Source organism: Taurulus bubalis (assembly GCF_910589615.1).
Source record: "Taurulus bubalis genome assembly, chromosome: 11".
Lineage (NCBI taxonomy): Eukaryota > Metazoa > Chordata > Actinopteri > Perciformes > Cottidae > Taurulus > Taurulus bubalis.
The window spans coordinates 11496439-11514432 of record NC_136599.1 but is presented as its reverse complement, the minus strand read 5'-3'; the positions used below and the strand labels follow the sequence as shown (position 1 = coordinate 11514432).

The following is a 17994-nucleotide window of genomic DNA, read 5'->3' as shown; positions in this document are numbered from 1 at the left end:
GCTCACGTTCATTATCACCGACATCACAATGTGAGGATTTCTGACAATATGTTCGAGGACTTCAGAGAAAAGATGGGTATTTCTAATTGGCATTCAGTAATTGGGTGAACAATCAAACAAGAATTAAATAGGCAGTGGTGGAAATTGTCAAAGTACATTTACTTAAGTACTGTACGTCAGTGCAATTTAGAAGTAATTGATTATTTACATTTATTGTAGATTTATACAATAAATTCAGAGGTAAATTTTTTACTTTTTACTCAACTGCATTTATCTGACAGTTAATAATTACTGGTTACTTTGAAGATAAAGATGATATAAAATTTAAAAAAAAACATATGATGTGCTTATAAAAATCAATACTAAACTACATCTGTGAGTTGTTTCACCAAATTAGAGAAAAGCCTAGAAAATGACGAACAATTTTGTGTCGCAGAAATGTGTTGTTTATTTCTTGTAAAGGAGTATTTTCACATATACTCGTACTTAAAAGCAGAATGAGTAGAACCCCACCCGGCTCAACGACACCAGAAGTGCTCAACTGCTGACTGCAGTTCGGGCTCGGCTTCTCCCCAGCGGAAGAAAGACAAACCCAGATTTCACTTTGCTATATTTGTGGGTTTCTTTAGTGTCAACATCACTCTCATTTTTGACGTTTATCTCAACTCCTCTCTCAGCCAACATGTCAGTCTCCACAGTCACAGACTCATACCTGTCCATCGGGTGGTCGGCGGCCTCTGTGACCCCAGCGATTACGAATGTCACAGACTGGGAGCGCAATGGCCCGCTGGTTGTGGCCGAGGTCGTGGTGCTGACGGTCATCTTGGTGATGGCTCTGCTCGGCAACGGGCTGGTGCTCGTAGTGTTGCTACGGCGGAGACGACCCCTCAACCCGCTGCACCAGTTCATGCTCAACCTCTGTCTGGCCGACCTGGTGGTGGCCCTGTTCCAGGTAGGGGAGTCGCAATGTACGACGGTAATCGTGATGTTTACAAATGAAATACTGATATAACATTGCACTTTCACATACACCTACAGTACACTTATTTATAGTACTGTTATTTGTTTGTCTGTGCAATTTATTTTATATTTTATATTCTGTTGTTGTTGTTTGCCTAATGTATGCACCACCCGCCAAGACAAATTCCTTGTATGTGTAACCAGAGATGTGCAAAAATACATCAAAATGTATTTTGATACAAAATACCCCTCAAATAAATCTATCAAAATAAAATGCAAAATACTTGTGCCAGAAAACATATTTATGTATTATTGTATTTAAAATACTGCACAGCCTTACAATATAAGCATATAAGTCAATTGTACATGTTTATAACATAATTCAACCATAAATATGAACATAAACCATAAATATGACTCGAGAGGACTCGAAAGTGACCCGAGAGAGCTCCCCAAGTTATTGAAATATATATTTTCATATCCCTAGCTTGATGCCACACATGATTAGCGCACATTTCTGGAAAGCTTACGACCTACAAAATCAAACCACTGTCAGACAAAGCCTCAGCAAGATATCAACCACATTCCAGCCAAAACACTGAAATATGACTTACTTATGATTAAACAATATTCTACACAGCCTTGCTTAATATGTGTTGGTGCTTGAAGAGGACCCCTCTGTTGTGGAACCAGAGGCGTCCAAGGTCCAGGACGAAAGTTAGGGCATTTTTGCTTTCAGAGACCTAAACCTTCGGTACACGAAATGTGCACTTTTCGTTTTTCCTGTGTTTTATCATAAACTAGTAAACCAGTAACACATATGCTGCTATATGAACCTCTTAACTAGTCTGACAAGTGTTTTCTGTATATTATATCTATTGAAATTATTCAAATAGCCCTTGTGGTTGAGGAGATATTCTGTATTTAGTATGGGTATGCAAAACCATTCGGAATATGAGAAAAATGGCTGGGTTTTAAGCGGAACCCATAAACTTTGGCTTTGTATCAACAAGAAAATATTCATCACATATGAAAAGCATCACACATTAGGCCTATGTATACTATAAAAGCAAAATATAGAATTAAAACGAGTTGTACACAGGTATAGAGCCTCAATAAATTACTGTACATCAAGTTCTGCACAGAAAAATGAATAAAACTAAAAGGTAAATAGTAAATCAATACAAAAGTGAACAGATAACTTAACAAGTGAGTAGCCTACTTACTTCTCTTTTACTGTACCTTGGCCAGTGGCATGGTAGCCTACTTCTTTCTCTCTTACATTGGCCAGTGGCATGGTAGGCCCCATAGTTCTGTATTACAGTGTTAAATGTCTCATACAGGTTCACACTGACATCTTTATGATAAATAATCCTTCCATTTTGGTTATTATACCCAACCACCGAGTAGCCAGTTTGGTTGCCTTTAAGAACAACTAACTTTTCAAATATTTCTGGTGTTAACCGCCTCCTGTGCAGATGGAATATTATCCCTGCAAACGAGAACAGTCGCTCAACCGGAGCTGAAGAGGGGAGGGTTGTATTAAATCGAACAATAAGGAGCTTGATAAGTGAACTGTTTTTTGATTCGTGGAGAAAGTATTTTGAGTATTTTAAATACAAAATAACTCTACTTTAAAGTATTTTGTTGGTACAAATTACGTTAGATTTTTTATCGGTCCAATGGAATACAAATGACAAAATACTCAAAGTACTTTAAATACGTATTTCAAATACAAGTAATAGAAATACTGCCCATCTCTGTCTGTAACATACCTGGCAAATAAATGGTTCTGATTTTGATTCTGATTCTGATATCATGACAATAATACACATATGAATATGTGAATAAATATTGTTGAAAAATATACATCACCTCTTAAATTCTTTTGATATACAGTTATGGTTAAAGACACTTAATTAGCCAAAAAACAAAACGCACAATAAACAAAGTTAAGGATGAATTTGACCATTTAAAAATTATTATATTTTTTTCATTTTCAATAGATATCGCGATAATACTGTGATTGTGAATGATTTTAGCCATAATGATCGCAAGGTGTGATAAAAAAAATAAAAAAAAACTGATAACATGGCAGACCTAGTTCCAGGTAACACACACTAGTTCCAGGTGCACCCCCTCCCTGCAGCTCACCACCCTTCCTCCCCTCCTCTCCCTCTCTGAGGTGTTGCCCCAGCTGGTGTGGGATGTTCAAGGCCGCTTTCCTGGCCCGGACTTCCTGTGTCGCCTGGTGAAATACCTGCAGGTCCTCGGGATGTTTGGCTCCTCCTACATGATTGTAGCCATGACGGTGGACCGACATTACGCCATATGCTGCCCCCTGCTGGCGCACCGCAGCGGGGCCACCCAACGCTGGAACAGCTCCATACTGCTGGCCTGGGGGCTGTCGCTGCTGCTAAGCCTGCCACAGGTAGAGACGCAGGCAGGGAGACAAAGGTTGGAAGACAGAAGAAGGGAGACAAAGATAGGGAGACAGAAGAAGGGAGACAGAGGAAGGGAGACGCAGGTAGGGAGACAAAGGTTGGGAGACAAAGGTAGACACTCTTTGTTAAGGCTTCACTTACCGATGGTTTGACTGCTGCGAAAGTTTAATATTGGGATTGTCCTTGAGTATTAAAATATAATATAATATAAAATTATAATATAAGCAAGGAGAAAGTGTGTGTGTTTGTGTGTGTGTGTGTGTGTGTGTGTGTGTGTGTGTGTGTGTGTGTGTGTGTGTGTGTGTGTGCGTGTGTGTGTGTGTGCGTGTGTGTGTGTGTGTGTGTGTGAATAAAATGTTTGTTTCCAAAATAAGTAATTCTGTAAGAAATACATTTTCTCATTGTTGTGAAATTTCCTTCTGTGTATAATTTAATATATAATTTAATAAAATGTCAAAACACAGATTGAATGAGACATTTAGTTGACCTCAAAGTAAGATGGCGGCCCACACACCTCTTTGCCCCTCCAGGTTTTCATCTTCTCCCGTTCAGAATTGGCTCCAGGGGTCTTTGAGTGTTGGGGCCACTTTGCTGAGTCCTGGGGCCTCAAAGCATACGTGACCTGGATGACCCTGGCTGTCTTCATCCTCCCCGTTCTCATCATCACTGTCTGCCAGGTATAGAGCAACGGACTGCACCAAGATATACTTATTTATAGACACAAAATAATGATTCTGAAAATAGCTGTACATGTCACGATGATGATTTTAACATGTCTCAACATCACTAATCATTTCCCCTCAGGTGCGAATCTTCAAGGAGATCCACAACAATCTGTACCTGAAGTCAGAGCGCCGCCTGTCCCCCGCCTCGCTCCCTGCTTCCAGACGGGGCAGCCAGCGGGGAGGAGGAGGAGGAGGAGGAGGAAGAGGAGGCAGCAGAGGGAGGTCCAGTCTCTCCCTCTATGTTTCACCACTCATGTTCAACAACCATGGGAGTGACACCAGCTTTGACCCTAGATCCATCTATCAGCACCTGCCTATGGGTCCACTCAGGTCCAACAGCATGGTGTCACATTGTGATAGTCACACCTACACCGTTGTCCACCCAGGTGAGATCCACACAGGCTGCTGACACTTAAGCTGTTCTATTCTATTGTGGCGGATGTTTTAACCATTTATGCTCATGCATCTGTATCTTGTGTGGCCCATTTCCTGTTTCCTGTCAGCTGAGCTGCAGCCTGATGTGCTGCCGGGCCACGCAGCGCCCTCTGCTGCCTGCTGCCCCCTGGCCCGCGGTGGAGAGGTATCAGCGGCCATGTCGAAGACCGTGAGGATGACGCTGGTCATAGTGCTCGTCTACTCGCTCTGCTGGGCCCCATACTTCAGTGTCCAGCTGTGGGCCGCCTGGGACCCCAACCCGCCTCAGAATGGTAGCACCTTTCCAACCAAACATGTTACAGTATTTATTGTGTTGGCTGAGGTTTCATAATAGTTTGGCAGTTTTCCTTTTAACACCAAATTTTGCCCGGACATACAAAGTGTCTATTGGATGCAGGTGGAGCTGAAACATGGAAAGTAATGCCGTTTTTGTATTAGTTAGTACTTTGAAACTCGCTATGATTGATTAAACGTTCCTCTTGAATAGAAAACAAGTTAGTATTTTGAAAGAACAATTTCATATTGAGTCGGGTTTGTTTACCATATTTTGATAGTTAGTGTATGTATATTTTGCTTTGTTCAGCAAAAGTATCTCAAGTATATAGTCCTCTTCCTGTGCGTGTGCGTGTGTGTGTGTGTGGCTGCAGGTGCAGGTGCAGTGTTCACCTTGCTGATGCTGCTGGCTAGTCTGAACTCCTGCACCAACCCCTGGATCTACTCCGCCTTCTCCAGCAGCGTTTCTCCGGAGCTCCGCCTGCTGCTGCTCTGTCGCGCTCCCTTACAGCGCCGGGGCTCGTTACCCAGCGACTCCACCACCACACACACCTCCAACTCCTGAACAATACACACAATCAAGAGTCAGACCCCCAAAAGGAACTTATGTTAATGAACAGCAGCCTCCTCACATGGCTCCCTTTCTTGTCCAGGTGAGATTGGGTCGTGTGGAGGATAAAATCCACCTCCCAGCACCTCTAAAGTTCACTTATTCACAAGTTATGTCTCATGTATCACATTATATTAATCTGGAATAAAATCAAAGTGCCAAAAGACATTTCTCCATTTGGAAGGTTGTGTACCTGGCAGGCAACCAGCTGATATTCTACTCTGGTTTCTGCTTTTATCCAAAAGATAGTCGCACACAAACCCACATAAAACAAGAACTTTACATTTTTAAACTTAGTTTTCTTTAGACAAATTAAAGAACCACGTTAGAATGTGTCAAATAGTGCTTTAGCGGTGCTACACTCCAGTTTCATTGGGATAGTGAGAGCTGTTTCCAGTATACTAAACTAACTAACTAACTATTCCTGTAAGTACAACAAGGTAGTTTGGAAACAAAGAGCGGCAAAGCATTTTATCAAATGTAATTATCGTAAAAGTGTTTGGGTGATTTTTCCACACTTTTCCATTTTATTCTCTTCTCATTTTTCTGACAGAAAAAACAACAATAAAAATGTTTAAAAAAGGTTTATTCATTCATTCAACAGTCATAAAAACAATTCATACATAACAACAACTGTCACAACAAAAGAGAGAGAGAGAAAAAATTAAACATTTTACAAAAACCTTAAATGATTAGTTATTTTTCACAAACATGTGCTGTGGTTCTACAGTACAGTTTAAAAAAGAACCCGTGGAAAACACTAGCATTCACATATTTCCATGACATTATTTAGTTGCAGTCTTTCAAAGTGTCACCTTCCTTTTCAGATACTTAAAATAACTAAAAGTTTAATTTTGAATCAGTGTAAATTCAACTTGCCTAAGGAATTACAGTTTTTATACCCATAATGTAATGAGTCTGCTGTTCCTGAAGGGAAATCAGGGTTTAGTGCAGGAAAATGGAGACAACAGACCTCTCTGCAGCTAATTTCTCTACTTCGTCCCCTCAAATATGAACCTGTCCACAAAAAATGAAAATATTTTTTCATTAAATTCATGTCTGTCGACTGGTGGACACTAAAGTTAGGACGAGAGAAACTAGTCTCCCATTGGTACCAACAGACTTCTGTCAATTTGACTTTGTAATGAATTAGCTTGAAAAGGAATACTTACATTTGGTCAGTAAAATTACCAAAACCTTGTTCAAACAGGCAAAGCAGGGATTATGCAGTGTAAACGTACACCCTTTAACCCTTTAAGGTGTGTTCCCACTTCAATGTAAAAAGGTAATAAAAAAATAAAGTAGTGTTCCATTACAGAAACATAAAAGTTGTATCTTTCATTTGATTTCTTCAGATTATGAAGGATAAAGTTGGTCATATTCCATATTTTTGTTATCGTCAACAAATCCACCGAAAAGACCAAACCCAAAAATATGTTAGTCCATCTTTCAATACTTTCTGATTTCATTTCCCCATGTGTGGTTTTGTAAATCCTTCTGTAAAACATACATTTTTTATAAAAAGAAAAAACATAATAGTATTTTTCTTTTCTTTTTAAAGCTCAGGGCAGACATCATTATAACTTCAAGAAGTTATAACCATCGAAATATTTAAATTAAAAGTCTGTAGTGAAACAACAAAAAAGTTGTAAACATCCATACAAATTATTATTAAGTTGTAAACAAAATGCTTAGTAATAATTTGTAAGTGGGGTTGTATGAGGTACTTAGTATTTGTCAGTGTATTACGACTGTGGCTCAGTGGTTAGCATGCCTGTCTTTCAATCAGAGGATCGGTGGTTCAAGCTCCGCTAGTCCATGTCTCTGTGTCCTTGAGCAAGACACTTAACCCCTAATTGCTCCCCGTTGCTGTCTCTACGGTGTATAGAGCAAAAATGTAAGTCGCTTTGGATAAAAGCGTCAGCTAAATGTAATATTTGTGTTATTGTGTGGCATTTGTGAACCCAAACTGAACCTTCAACACCAAAGTCACACAATAACACAAAGAAACTTCCAGATCAAGGCGGCGGTGCACCAGCAACTAGTCTGTTGGCCTTGAAGAGCGAATAGATTTAACGGCTTCAGTTCCCCGTTTGGAAGCGTGAAAATATTCTAAATATAGCATACACTTAAGCATATTACTTGCTGATACTCCGGTCATGCCGATGGCAATCTACTGTCGGTAACACACTGAAGTACCTCATGCAGCCCCACTTCAGAACATCCAAACTATCCATTTACTTTTATACCAAATAGTGAATTATTCAAAACATGCATTTGTTTTCCCAAAATTGAAAATACATTTATTCAGACTGAAGAGGTCACACGTTTTCAGTTCCCTTTAGTCTGAACTAAAAAACCTCTCCGACAAATGTTTGCAGTAAACTCACTCATTGATCAATGCATAATTATTCATTGAGTGTCTGTGAATGATTTCAAACTAAAAACATTATAAATCTGATATGACACATTCTGTATAGCTCAGAGACAAACTGTGAGACCTGTTTGATACTGCAGTGGCTGAAATGAAAAACAAATTAAACCTGGCTACAGTTAAACTGTCTGCTGTCTCTTCCACTCACTCTCTCTCTCTCTCTTTCCCTTCTTTCATTCAAACACATCAAAATCCAACACTTGTTGTCAGATTGTCATTAAACAGTAAGCTAAAATAGATTTTTTTTTTAAATCACAAAGATTTAAAAAAATATATAAACTGTAAACTACAATGTGTTATTCTCTATAAAAAAAAATAAAAAAAACGCTATCAGGTACGCAACTCCTATAACACAGAATTAGGAAAATGTGGGATTGCGTGCAATTTAGTCCCCCCCCCCCCCCCCCCCCCCCTGGATTTGGCAGTTCAAAGCAACACTTACACACTGAGTCAACCCATCCATCTGGTTCAAGAAAAGCCTTTTACCCGTCCCCTCCAAAAAAAAAGAAGAACAGCGTGGGGTGTAATGTAATATCGTGACTGCTGGTTACACAGCAGGTAAATCTGTGGGGCGTGACCGTGTGAGCATTTTTCTTCCCATGTGTCTTTATCAGCACGACAATGCGTGAGCTGCTCTGTTTGGAGGGTGTAAAACACAAAATTACACACAAAGTGCACAAATATGTATGTACAAGCAAACTGTTCACAGTGCCTCTTACGCTGCGAGCATTGTGACCCTCGAGACTTTCCACAGATTCCTACATTAGTTTTTAACTTCCTTACTTTCCTATACTTTTGCATTTTTTAAGCAATTTTTATGCATTATGTCCACAACTAGGGGTTGAAATGTCACGACTCCCTCTGGTGATGAACTTCCTCCTAAATTGTTCTTCATTTCCGAGCATAAATCAAAATAAAAACCTGGGAATTTCGCACTCTGATCCAACGTGTGAACAGATAGATTTAGTGTATCTACATGATTATTAATGTATCCTTTTAATTCCTGTCCAGCCCTTGAGAAGTGAAGCAATGTGGATGTGAAGGTAAATGTACAGTATTTGTTAAAGTACTGTAACAAATGTACTGTTTGAGCCTCAGCTGGACTTGAGTCGAGGTCGTGCGTTTCTGCGGCCCTGAGAGTAAAGTCCTCATTAGTTTACTGGATGTTCATCTTACAGTCATTCTGTCTGTTGTGTGTCTATCTGGTGTTTATATAATATACAAATGGTGCGCACCTGGAGGATTTGAGTTTTACGAAAGGCACGCCAAATACCAAAAACCAGAGGTATCAACGCAGTAAAAAGAAAGTCTCCGTTTTTAATTGAAGATAAAAGTAAGTTTCTATGGCTTCAGGGTTGTGTACATGGATCTTATCTCTCTATTAAGACGACGTGTGGTTGATGCAACTCTCGTGTGTGTTTTTGCGAAGTGTGTGTGTGTCCTTCATGAGTCTGTTTTTGTTCTGTTTTCTACACCGTGTCCTCGTCCATCCTGGCCACTTCATCCAGCATGACAGCAGCTGATGTGGCGTTCTCCGCCTCCTCGTCTGATTTTGACGGAGAGGGAGGCTCCAACATGGCGGTTCGCTCCTCCTTGGGTTCCTCCCTCTCTTTTCGCTCCTCATTTTTCTTCTCTCGCGCCAGCAGGCGGTAGTTGATCCCCATTCCCAGAAAGAGGACAATACTTGAGAATATGAGGATGATGCCAGAGGAGATGTAGGTGTAGTCATAGTGCTGATAGTAGTTATAGAAACTACCTGAAGGTGGACAAAAGAGAGAAACAAGTCAGATTTAACATTCATTTTGACCCTTTTTACCACTGACTTTGCCATTATATCCCAGCTGTATATGTTATGTGTGCAATGTAAACTATTTTTGATTAGCAAACTCCAAAGGTCATAGTTAACACTTAGTAAATCTCCATCACTACAGCGTTGAGTAACATCAGTAACTAAACACATCAAAATCAGCTCAATGTAGCAAATGGATGGATTATAAGGTTAGTATTGCGCTGATCTTGATCCAATGACTCAGAGCCTCCCAAAGTTAAATTATCTACGAGTGTTGGTATTAAAAAAGAGGAGTTGATGCTGTCTAAATAAATGCAACCTTCCACCCCTCCCTTTTCCTGTTATACATCATGGTTGTTTTACCTGTTAGCGGTGGGCCCAACAGCACCGGCCCACACTCCACTATGGTGACCAGACCCACAGCGGAGGAGAACCTCTGAGCTCCCACCAGATCCATCAGTGTCTCAAACAACACTGAACTTAGCCAGCCAAAAGCAAAACCAAAGAAGATAGCGTAGATGACAAATCCTGTGTAGTCCACTGAAAGCGGCGCAAACACGTGACACACTCCGTTGTAGAGGACGGCAGCAGCGAAGAAGTACTGAATCCTGGGCCGGACCCACTTGGTGTTGGCCAGCATGCCCATGGAGGGCCGGGCGAACATATCAACAAAGGCCAACACTGACAGCAGGAAGGCCGCTTTTTCTTTGCTGATGTCCTTACTCTTGGCATAGTTAGAGAGGAAGACGAGTGGCGCAAAGAGGCCGAAGAACATGATGACGTTGCCAAACAGGTAGAGCAGGAAGCCGCGATGTTTGAACAGCGTCAGGTCGATGAAGGAGTTGACTGTCTGCAGGACGGTCTTCTTAGGCTGTGGCTGTACCGCTTCCACTGCCTTGACCTCGTCAGCCTCCATGTCGGCTATGGGCAGTGGCGCGTTGGGTTTGAGGGGGCGCATCAGGGCGCCGGCCACGCAGCAGTTGAGCAGAAGTCCTCCCAGGATGAGGAAGCTGCCTCTCCACCCAAACTCATCGTACAGCCAGGAGTTGAGAGGAGCCAGCGTGGACAGAAACACGGGGCTGCCCGCCATAGCGATGCCGTTGGCGATGGGTCGCCGCTTGTAGAAGTATTTGCCAATCATGGTGAGGGCTGGATTCAAGTTGAATGCCAGTCCCAAACCTTGAGAGAAGGCGGGAGGGGAAACAGAGGTGACATGAGCAGAAGATGACGAAATGATGGCAAAGAAAACAGCCATCCACATACAAGTAAAGTGAGATGCAATGATTTATTTTGACCAAAAAGGGTGCCATTTACTTTCAACATTTGGAATAGGATATAACTAAAGAATAACACAAGCATAGAAGTACAATATATGATATAAAACATTGTCTGTGGGAGAAGAGTTGTGTGAAGTTTCAGTTTAAATGGAGAAACTAAACAAACTTAAAACTACATGCGGTACAAACACTTTCAGAGCTTCCAGTAAGTATAAGTCATTTCAACAACTATACAACCAGTTAAACTCTTCAAAGGGTACATTCATGTTAGAAGTGAGTAAAATACTGACCTCCCACTACTCCTATGAAGAAGTAGAGCTGCTCCACAGTGTTGCAGAAAGAGGCTCCGACGAGTCCCGACCCAGCCAGACAACCTCCGACTAAGATGATCGGTCGACTGCCAAATTTGTTCACAAGGATGCTGCTGATTGGACCTGGAGAGACGAGGGAGAAGCAGAGGTGATATAAAGCATAGATGCATTATAGTGAATGAGACAAAAGCAGTAATGAATCAATTAGATGATCTACAGAAAATAACGAAAGAAAGTAACAATTAATCAATTAATCTGCAGATTAATCAAAGAAAATGAGCATTTTTTGCAGCCCTATGCACATGTGCATGACATATGCACATGCAGTTACAATGTAATTACATCAGCTCACCAACACGTGGTGCTATGGTTGTAAAAATAAAAAAGGGACTGTGGGTGATTGTGTAACAGCAGCAGTTAGAAGGAAGAGGGGAGGGAAGAAGGGAGGAAAGGAGGGAAGGGTGAACGGGTGAGGAGGAGGGAGCCAGGCAGTGTAAGGTATGGCATGGCACATGTGAGAGTGGGAGGTAATTTAGGAGAGGAGATAAAACAAGTAAGGAGAGAAGGAAGAATGGAGGAGAAAAGTGAACAGATGGGGAAAGGAGAGAAGAATACATGAGAAGAAGATTACAAAGTAGAATCAGCAGAAGAGAAGAGGAAGAGAGAATACAAATCAATCAATCTTTATTCATGAAGTCCCTTTTAAACAAATTGAATGCGCTTCAATGTGCTTTATAAGCAATTGACAAAACAATAAAAATCAAAGAATAAAAGCATATCGATCACCAATAAAATGTTGTCAACCAAAAGCCAAGTAAGAAATGATAGAATAAGCACAAATAATAAAACCACAAAGATTATAAAACACTACATAAAAAATAAAATAAATAGATTTTTTAGTTTCTAGTTCATGTTTAAACAAATAAATATATTCAGCTCCTCTGAAAGGCTGTTCCTGAGACTTAAAGCATGACGAATGAAGGCAGCATCACAAAACGATTTTGTTCTGCAACATCTAAAACAGAAGAACTGGAGGATCTGAGGGGATTTCTTGGCTCATAAAACAAAAGCATCTCAGAAAGATTGTCCCGTGGCCATGCATAGAAGAAGAGAAGAAGTAAAAAAGAGAAGAGGAAGAGGGGGGAAATAGCAGCAGAAAAGAGGAGATGAGAAAAGAATAGGACAGAAGAAGAGAAGAAGAAGAAGAAGGAAAGAAGAGGACAAGAACATAACAGAAGAAGAGGATAGAAGAAATGAGAGAAAAAGAAGGAATAGGAGTCGAGGAAGAGGAGAGAAGAGAAGAAGAGTCGAGGCGTTCCACGTGCTCAGCTTGCGTGCCAGCCTCACTATGAATGAGCCTCACATGGACTCCGGCTGCTGAGTGAGAATACAAAGTAAAGTGTTCTGAATCTATAAGCAGCTCTGTGTGCAACTGTACTGCATTGTCTTACTGAATAGTTTGACATTTTGGTAAACAATTAAATAAAATGGATGATTAATGGATTAAACCAGCAAAATACAAATATGTAATTAGTGGATTTGGGACTGGGTTGCACCAACAAGGATTGGGTATAAACACTGTTAATAATTAAAACTAGTTTCAAATTAAGATTACATTAAGATGACCTCTTTAAAACTGAATTGAATTATGTTGCTTTAACACTAAGGTTCAATCCTGTCTTCCAGCTTCATAGTCCATCACAAAGTAAAGTAAGAAGATCATTCCTCTGGCATGACTACTGAATATCATGTGCAGAGTTGAGACAACTATTGATGCAACTATTTTTTGATAATCAATTGTTTTATTTAAATAAAAAAAGCCAAACATGTTCTTATTCCAGCCATGAGCGGATTTGCAGGTTATTATTAACACAGGCTTTTTTTCCCCCAAACAATAAATCAGCAGAACAATGTTTAACCAAAATAAATAATCTGTTGATTATCTAATAATGAAAACAATCGTGAGTTCCAGTCTTAATTATGTGTGAAAGAAGATGGGAAAAAGACGAATACCAAAAGAAAATATTAATGATATCTGAAGATGCGATGCACTCATTCAAATATCACTAACATTCTGCCCTCAGCTGGCAATGGTTACTTAACAACCATCATGGCCCTTCATACACACACACACACACACACACACACACACACACACACACACACACACACACACACACACACACACACACACACACACACACACACACAACGGCAGCGTCGCCCTTGAAACTTGGCAGCTGACCACGGTGGCCGGGGGCCGCTTTGGATGCACGAGCCTTCACTCACGCACTCCCTAAATACCTCTCTACTTTCTACTGTTGTGTCCGTCAACGAGGGTCTGACTAGCTGGCACAGAGCCCATCTTGGTGGGTTGGCTCGTTCGGGGGTCGTGGGTTTCCATGTTGCAGTCAAGCAGTAGATAAAAGGAGGCAAGCGCAGAGGCTCCACCAGAACACACATCGCACACACAGACATGAATCTGTGTGGCGAACAAAAGTGAACCTGTACAAGGACAGGAATGAATCTGCATCCACTCAACGCTCACGCACACATAAACAAATCAGTAGTGACCATCTTTGTTGCTGCATTGCGTAACACAAAGAGGGCAGTGAGAAGTGTTCTCAGGGATATTATATAAACGGTCCCTTGTCCCCATCCCTCCATCTCTCTGTGAGAGAAAGGAATGACACCGAGTGGAGGAAAGAAAAGGCCCGTCCTCAGCTTTACTCTGACGCAGCGTCCACAAGTGATTCGCAAGCGAACCCAACTGTGACGAGCTATTCCTCGGTCTAATTTTAGCTTTTGTTTCCTCTGACAGTGCAAATTGTGTAGATTTGATTTTATATTACAATCTGGTCTTTGTTCATTTCATTTAGCCATTTATTATAGAGCATATGTTCAGATTTAGTAGCAGAGTGAGAGCTGGTGTTGAGTCAGGGAGAAACAGCCCTACCACACAACATCCATACATCTGAATTTAACCTTTAATTGAATAGTTTGACATTTTGGTAAAAAATTAAATAAAATGGATGATTAATGGATAAAAACAGCAAAGTACAGCTGTGTTTATTAGTGAGCTTGAGGCTGGGTTGCACCAGCAAGGATTGGATTAAACACTGTTAAACATGCAAACCCCTCTTTAACATTTAATTGAATTATTTTGCTTTAACACTTTAAGGTTCAATTAAAAATGTGATTTAGTTTTACGTTTAAACTTACACAAGGAGTTTTATCTTCTAAAATGACTGACTGCCTTTTTAAAATGGATTGAGCAAAATAACCAAGTTCCTCGAAGAAGGTCAGGAGTTAATAAACTTAACTCAAGTGAATTGTATGAAGCTGCCGCTGAATGTCTCTCAAGATGCGTGTTCAGCAAGGAAACTGTTCTGGAGCTATACTACTTATTATAACACCTTTATGGCATCATAATAGTAGACTTTATGGCAGCACAGTTGCACTGGGTTGCATTAGATTGTACCGCTGCGCCTTTATTTTTTTGCAGCATGTCTTGTGCCTTGCAACTAATAAACAAATGGGGTGAAAGAATCCTACTCTTCCTTCCTGCAGAGCATGCTGTACATTTTTAACTGGTTCACACTATTAGTCATCCAGCCACAATAAACTAATATGTGTGTGTTTCTTTGTGGAAGTCAGTGTGTGTACATGCACTACCTCATGTGTAACTAGTGAGTAATGTGGTTATGACCATTCACGCCCTCCTACTTCCTCCTACAATACAAGCCAGCATCATGACGTCAGTAACTGGTGATCTGGCAGATTTTTTTAAACGAGGGAAGAAAATTGAAAAAAAGAAAATGGGACAAAAAGAAACTACTTCAACATCTGGCTCCTGTTATGCAACTTCACTCCTCCTCTGTTTCCCCCTCAGCAGTTTCCTCTCCTAAATGCCTAAACCTACAGCAGGCTGGCACGCAGCTCTGAAGAGGATGAATGAGTGGAGTGGAAGGAACGAATACCATTTTTAGATGTCTTGCTTTTAAGGTGCGCTGGTTATCAAATACTCTGGGGGAGAGGGAGAAAGAGTGTGTTTGAATAAGGAGGGAACTCACTTTTTGTCAAGAGACAGAAAGAGAGAAACCTGATCTGAAACTAGATCAGAGTTTTTTCTTTTTTCCTAAATCCTCCCTTAACATGCAAATTAAAAAGACTGTTGTTACAGCAGTCAGTGAAGAGGTACTGCACACATAAACATGTGACATGACTGTAATGTGATGAAACAGACTTCAACAGAATGAAAATTTAATTTTGTATTTTAATTGAAAACTACATTTCTTTCACAGGATTAGGGTTTTTGCTGCAAAAACATGAGAAGTCACTCGGGGAACGTGGAGACATGACGAGCGGCAAACAGGCACAACAAGATATTTCTCTGAGGGCACATAGTGTATTTGGCTCGCCCTAATAAGAGTGAAGTTGATACTTTTGGTTCGTTTCTAGTTAGTCTGGTTTGGTTTCACAGCGCACAAATGAAAGAGGACCAAATAACAGAGACAATTTCCTGAGGGAACCATGCGCTCTTCTCTTCCAGTTTATCTCAAATGTCTTTATAAACGTCACTATTTTCTCCAAGTCAGTCCTTTCCCACTCACTGTTCAAGGGTTTGCCAGCCCTCCGCAGCGCGTTGGGCCTAACAACACCCTTGAACAGTACATTATTGACGATACAGTACTGCCTCTCATACCTTATTGCTTAATTAAGGGCCGTAACATCACTACTTTCCAGCCAATAGAGCATTTTCATTTTTGTACGGCACTCCTCTGATTGTAATCTCTTTTTTTATCATTTGTAGATGTTACTGTTGTTTTTATGCCGTCTCCTACACTACACAATACTGTAAACCCTGTGATATAAATTATGTTGGTCATTAATTCAATGTCTCCTTTTTCTTGTTTATTTCCAGCAGCTTCAGCCGGATTACAGTAAGAAAACTATGTGCGCCTTGTTTTCTTATCTTGTTTGCAATCATTCCAGAATATCCATTTCTCACATTGTCCCCTTCTCTCCCTTCAGCAGTAAGTGTTATTCAAGCTGTGACTGAATGAGAGAAAGCATAAGCAGAGGAAGAAAAGAGGGTTGTGCAGAGATCGCAACAACCAAATGCATCAACTATTAATGCTACAAGCTGTACTTCCTGAGTTTTGGTGTTGTAAAGCCATTAAATGGTCATCGAGGACTATTCTATACAACTGATGTAATGTAATATAATATTTCAATGATTAATGTTGGTTAGGTTTTTAAGAGCATTTTGCTTTTCACATGTGTTAGTTATTCATTCCTTAACAGGCAGCGGATTGCCAATCCACTATCCCAATTGTTCCCGGGCCTCTGATAGCAAAAAGTTCAAAGTAACATCACTTAAGCTATAAATTAGATTGCCCCTTTTCATTGTCACGGTTTTCAAATAAAGTCGACATACACATTCACGTAAATGGGCTCTCCTCTCCCGGTTCCTACTCTGTAGCTGTGGAGTGCAGCTTTGAAACCAAGTCCATGTGGACTTATTCCTCCAAACTCTCTTACTGGCAGTAATCATTGGGAAACTTCATCTTCAAACACGCACAACGGGCAACGCCAAGGTCACAAAATGATTAAGGTCATGTCCATGTATAATAAGATAAGACGTCGATTACATCATTATTGTAACAGGCCTACATGATACTCTGTCCATCTAGAGTGGATGCTCTTTAGAGCTTTTCTTTGCACTTTTGAAAGAAGACATCCCTCAGCGATTTTTTACTGCTGTTGTCGATCAGGGTTAAGTACACACAAACATGCATGGCATGGCGAAAATGTGCGACAGTCTGTGCCATTTATTATTTGTCATATTGAAATGGAGCGGAAGATCGATACACTGTGCTTGTCAGGTTTTGGAGCACATTCAACGGGTTCAACGGCACATTTAAAGTCACTGAACCAATCAGAGATTACGGGCCGCGATTCAGAATTCTGGAACAGACCAGGTTGGATGTGAAAAATGAATCTCTGCTGTGTATAACATGAAATACAATGTAAATGCATTAGGGTTCAGACTATGCATTTGATTCTTCTAAACAACAGATATTTACAAATATCCCACTGCCTGTCTGAATCTCAAATATTTTGTCAGCTGCCTAAATAATCAAACATGTCATCTAGAAAAATAGAATTAGAGGAATAAAGAAAGTGTTTCTTTATTATGAGAGTACAATTTCAAACACACACACACACACACACACACACACACACACACACACACACACACACACACACACACACACACACACACACACACACATTGCTCACACACACATTACTCACCTCCAGCATACATGACAGCCAGCATGATGGAGGAGATCCAGGACACCTGACTAGGAGTGGCATCGAAGATGACTTCTATCTCTTTGAAAAACACAGTGATGGACTTGGGGAAGGCGTAGGAGAAGCCGATGGAGATGAAGGCCCCCAGTACCACCGCCCAGCCCCAGCCACCTTCAGGAGGGGTGTACACTAAAGGCGCTGGAGGCATGTCTGCTCACGACGAGGGAGAACAGGGGAAGAACAAGCCAGACCAGGCGAACAGAGACCAGGACTCCGAACCTGTTGGAGAAACAGAGCTAGAGGTAAAAATCAACATAGATGGTGTAAGAAGGTGAAAGAGACAAGCACATAGTTCATCCTTTACTGCTTCTTAGCATTTTTATCTAATTTGCTGCGAGATGAAATATGTAGGGCT

At 40.8% G+C, this 17994-nt stretch overlaps 2 protein-coding genes across 2 annotated transcripts; one reads left to right on the top strand and one right to left on the bottom strand.

The window, feature by feature from the left end:
• Positions 1 to 682: 682 nt before the first annotated feature.
• Positions 683 to 5402, top strand: LOC306743982 (vasopressin V2 receptor-like; the record flags this gene model as incomplete). Its single annotated transcript, XM_079226541.1, has 6 exons — positions 683 to 952; positions 3146 to 3391; positions 3935 to 4081; positions 4209 to 4515; positions 4633 to 4836; positions 5218 to 5402. The coding sequence occupies 6 exons, from the start codon at positions 683 to 685 to the stop codon at positions 5400 to 5402; spliced, it is 1359 nt and encodes a 452-aa protein (XP_079082667.1).
• Positions 5403 to 9350: 3948 nt separating this feature from the next.
• LOC306744000 (monocarboxylate transporter 1-like) lies at positions 9351 to 17787 on the bottom strand (the record flags this gene model as incomplete). The annotated part of the gene is made up of 4 exons (XM_079226558.1): positions 9351 to 9637; positions 10034 to 10849; positions 11238 to 11381; positions 17580 to 17787. 4 exons carry the CDS (start codon positions 17785 to 17787, stop codon positions 9351 to 9353), a joined length of 1455 nt encoding a protein of 484 aa, XP_079082684.1.
• Positions 17788 to 17994: the final 207 nt, after the last annotated feature.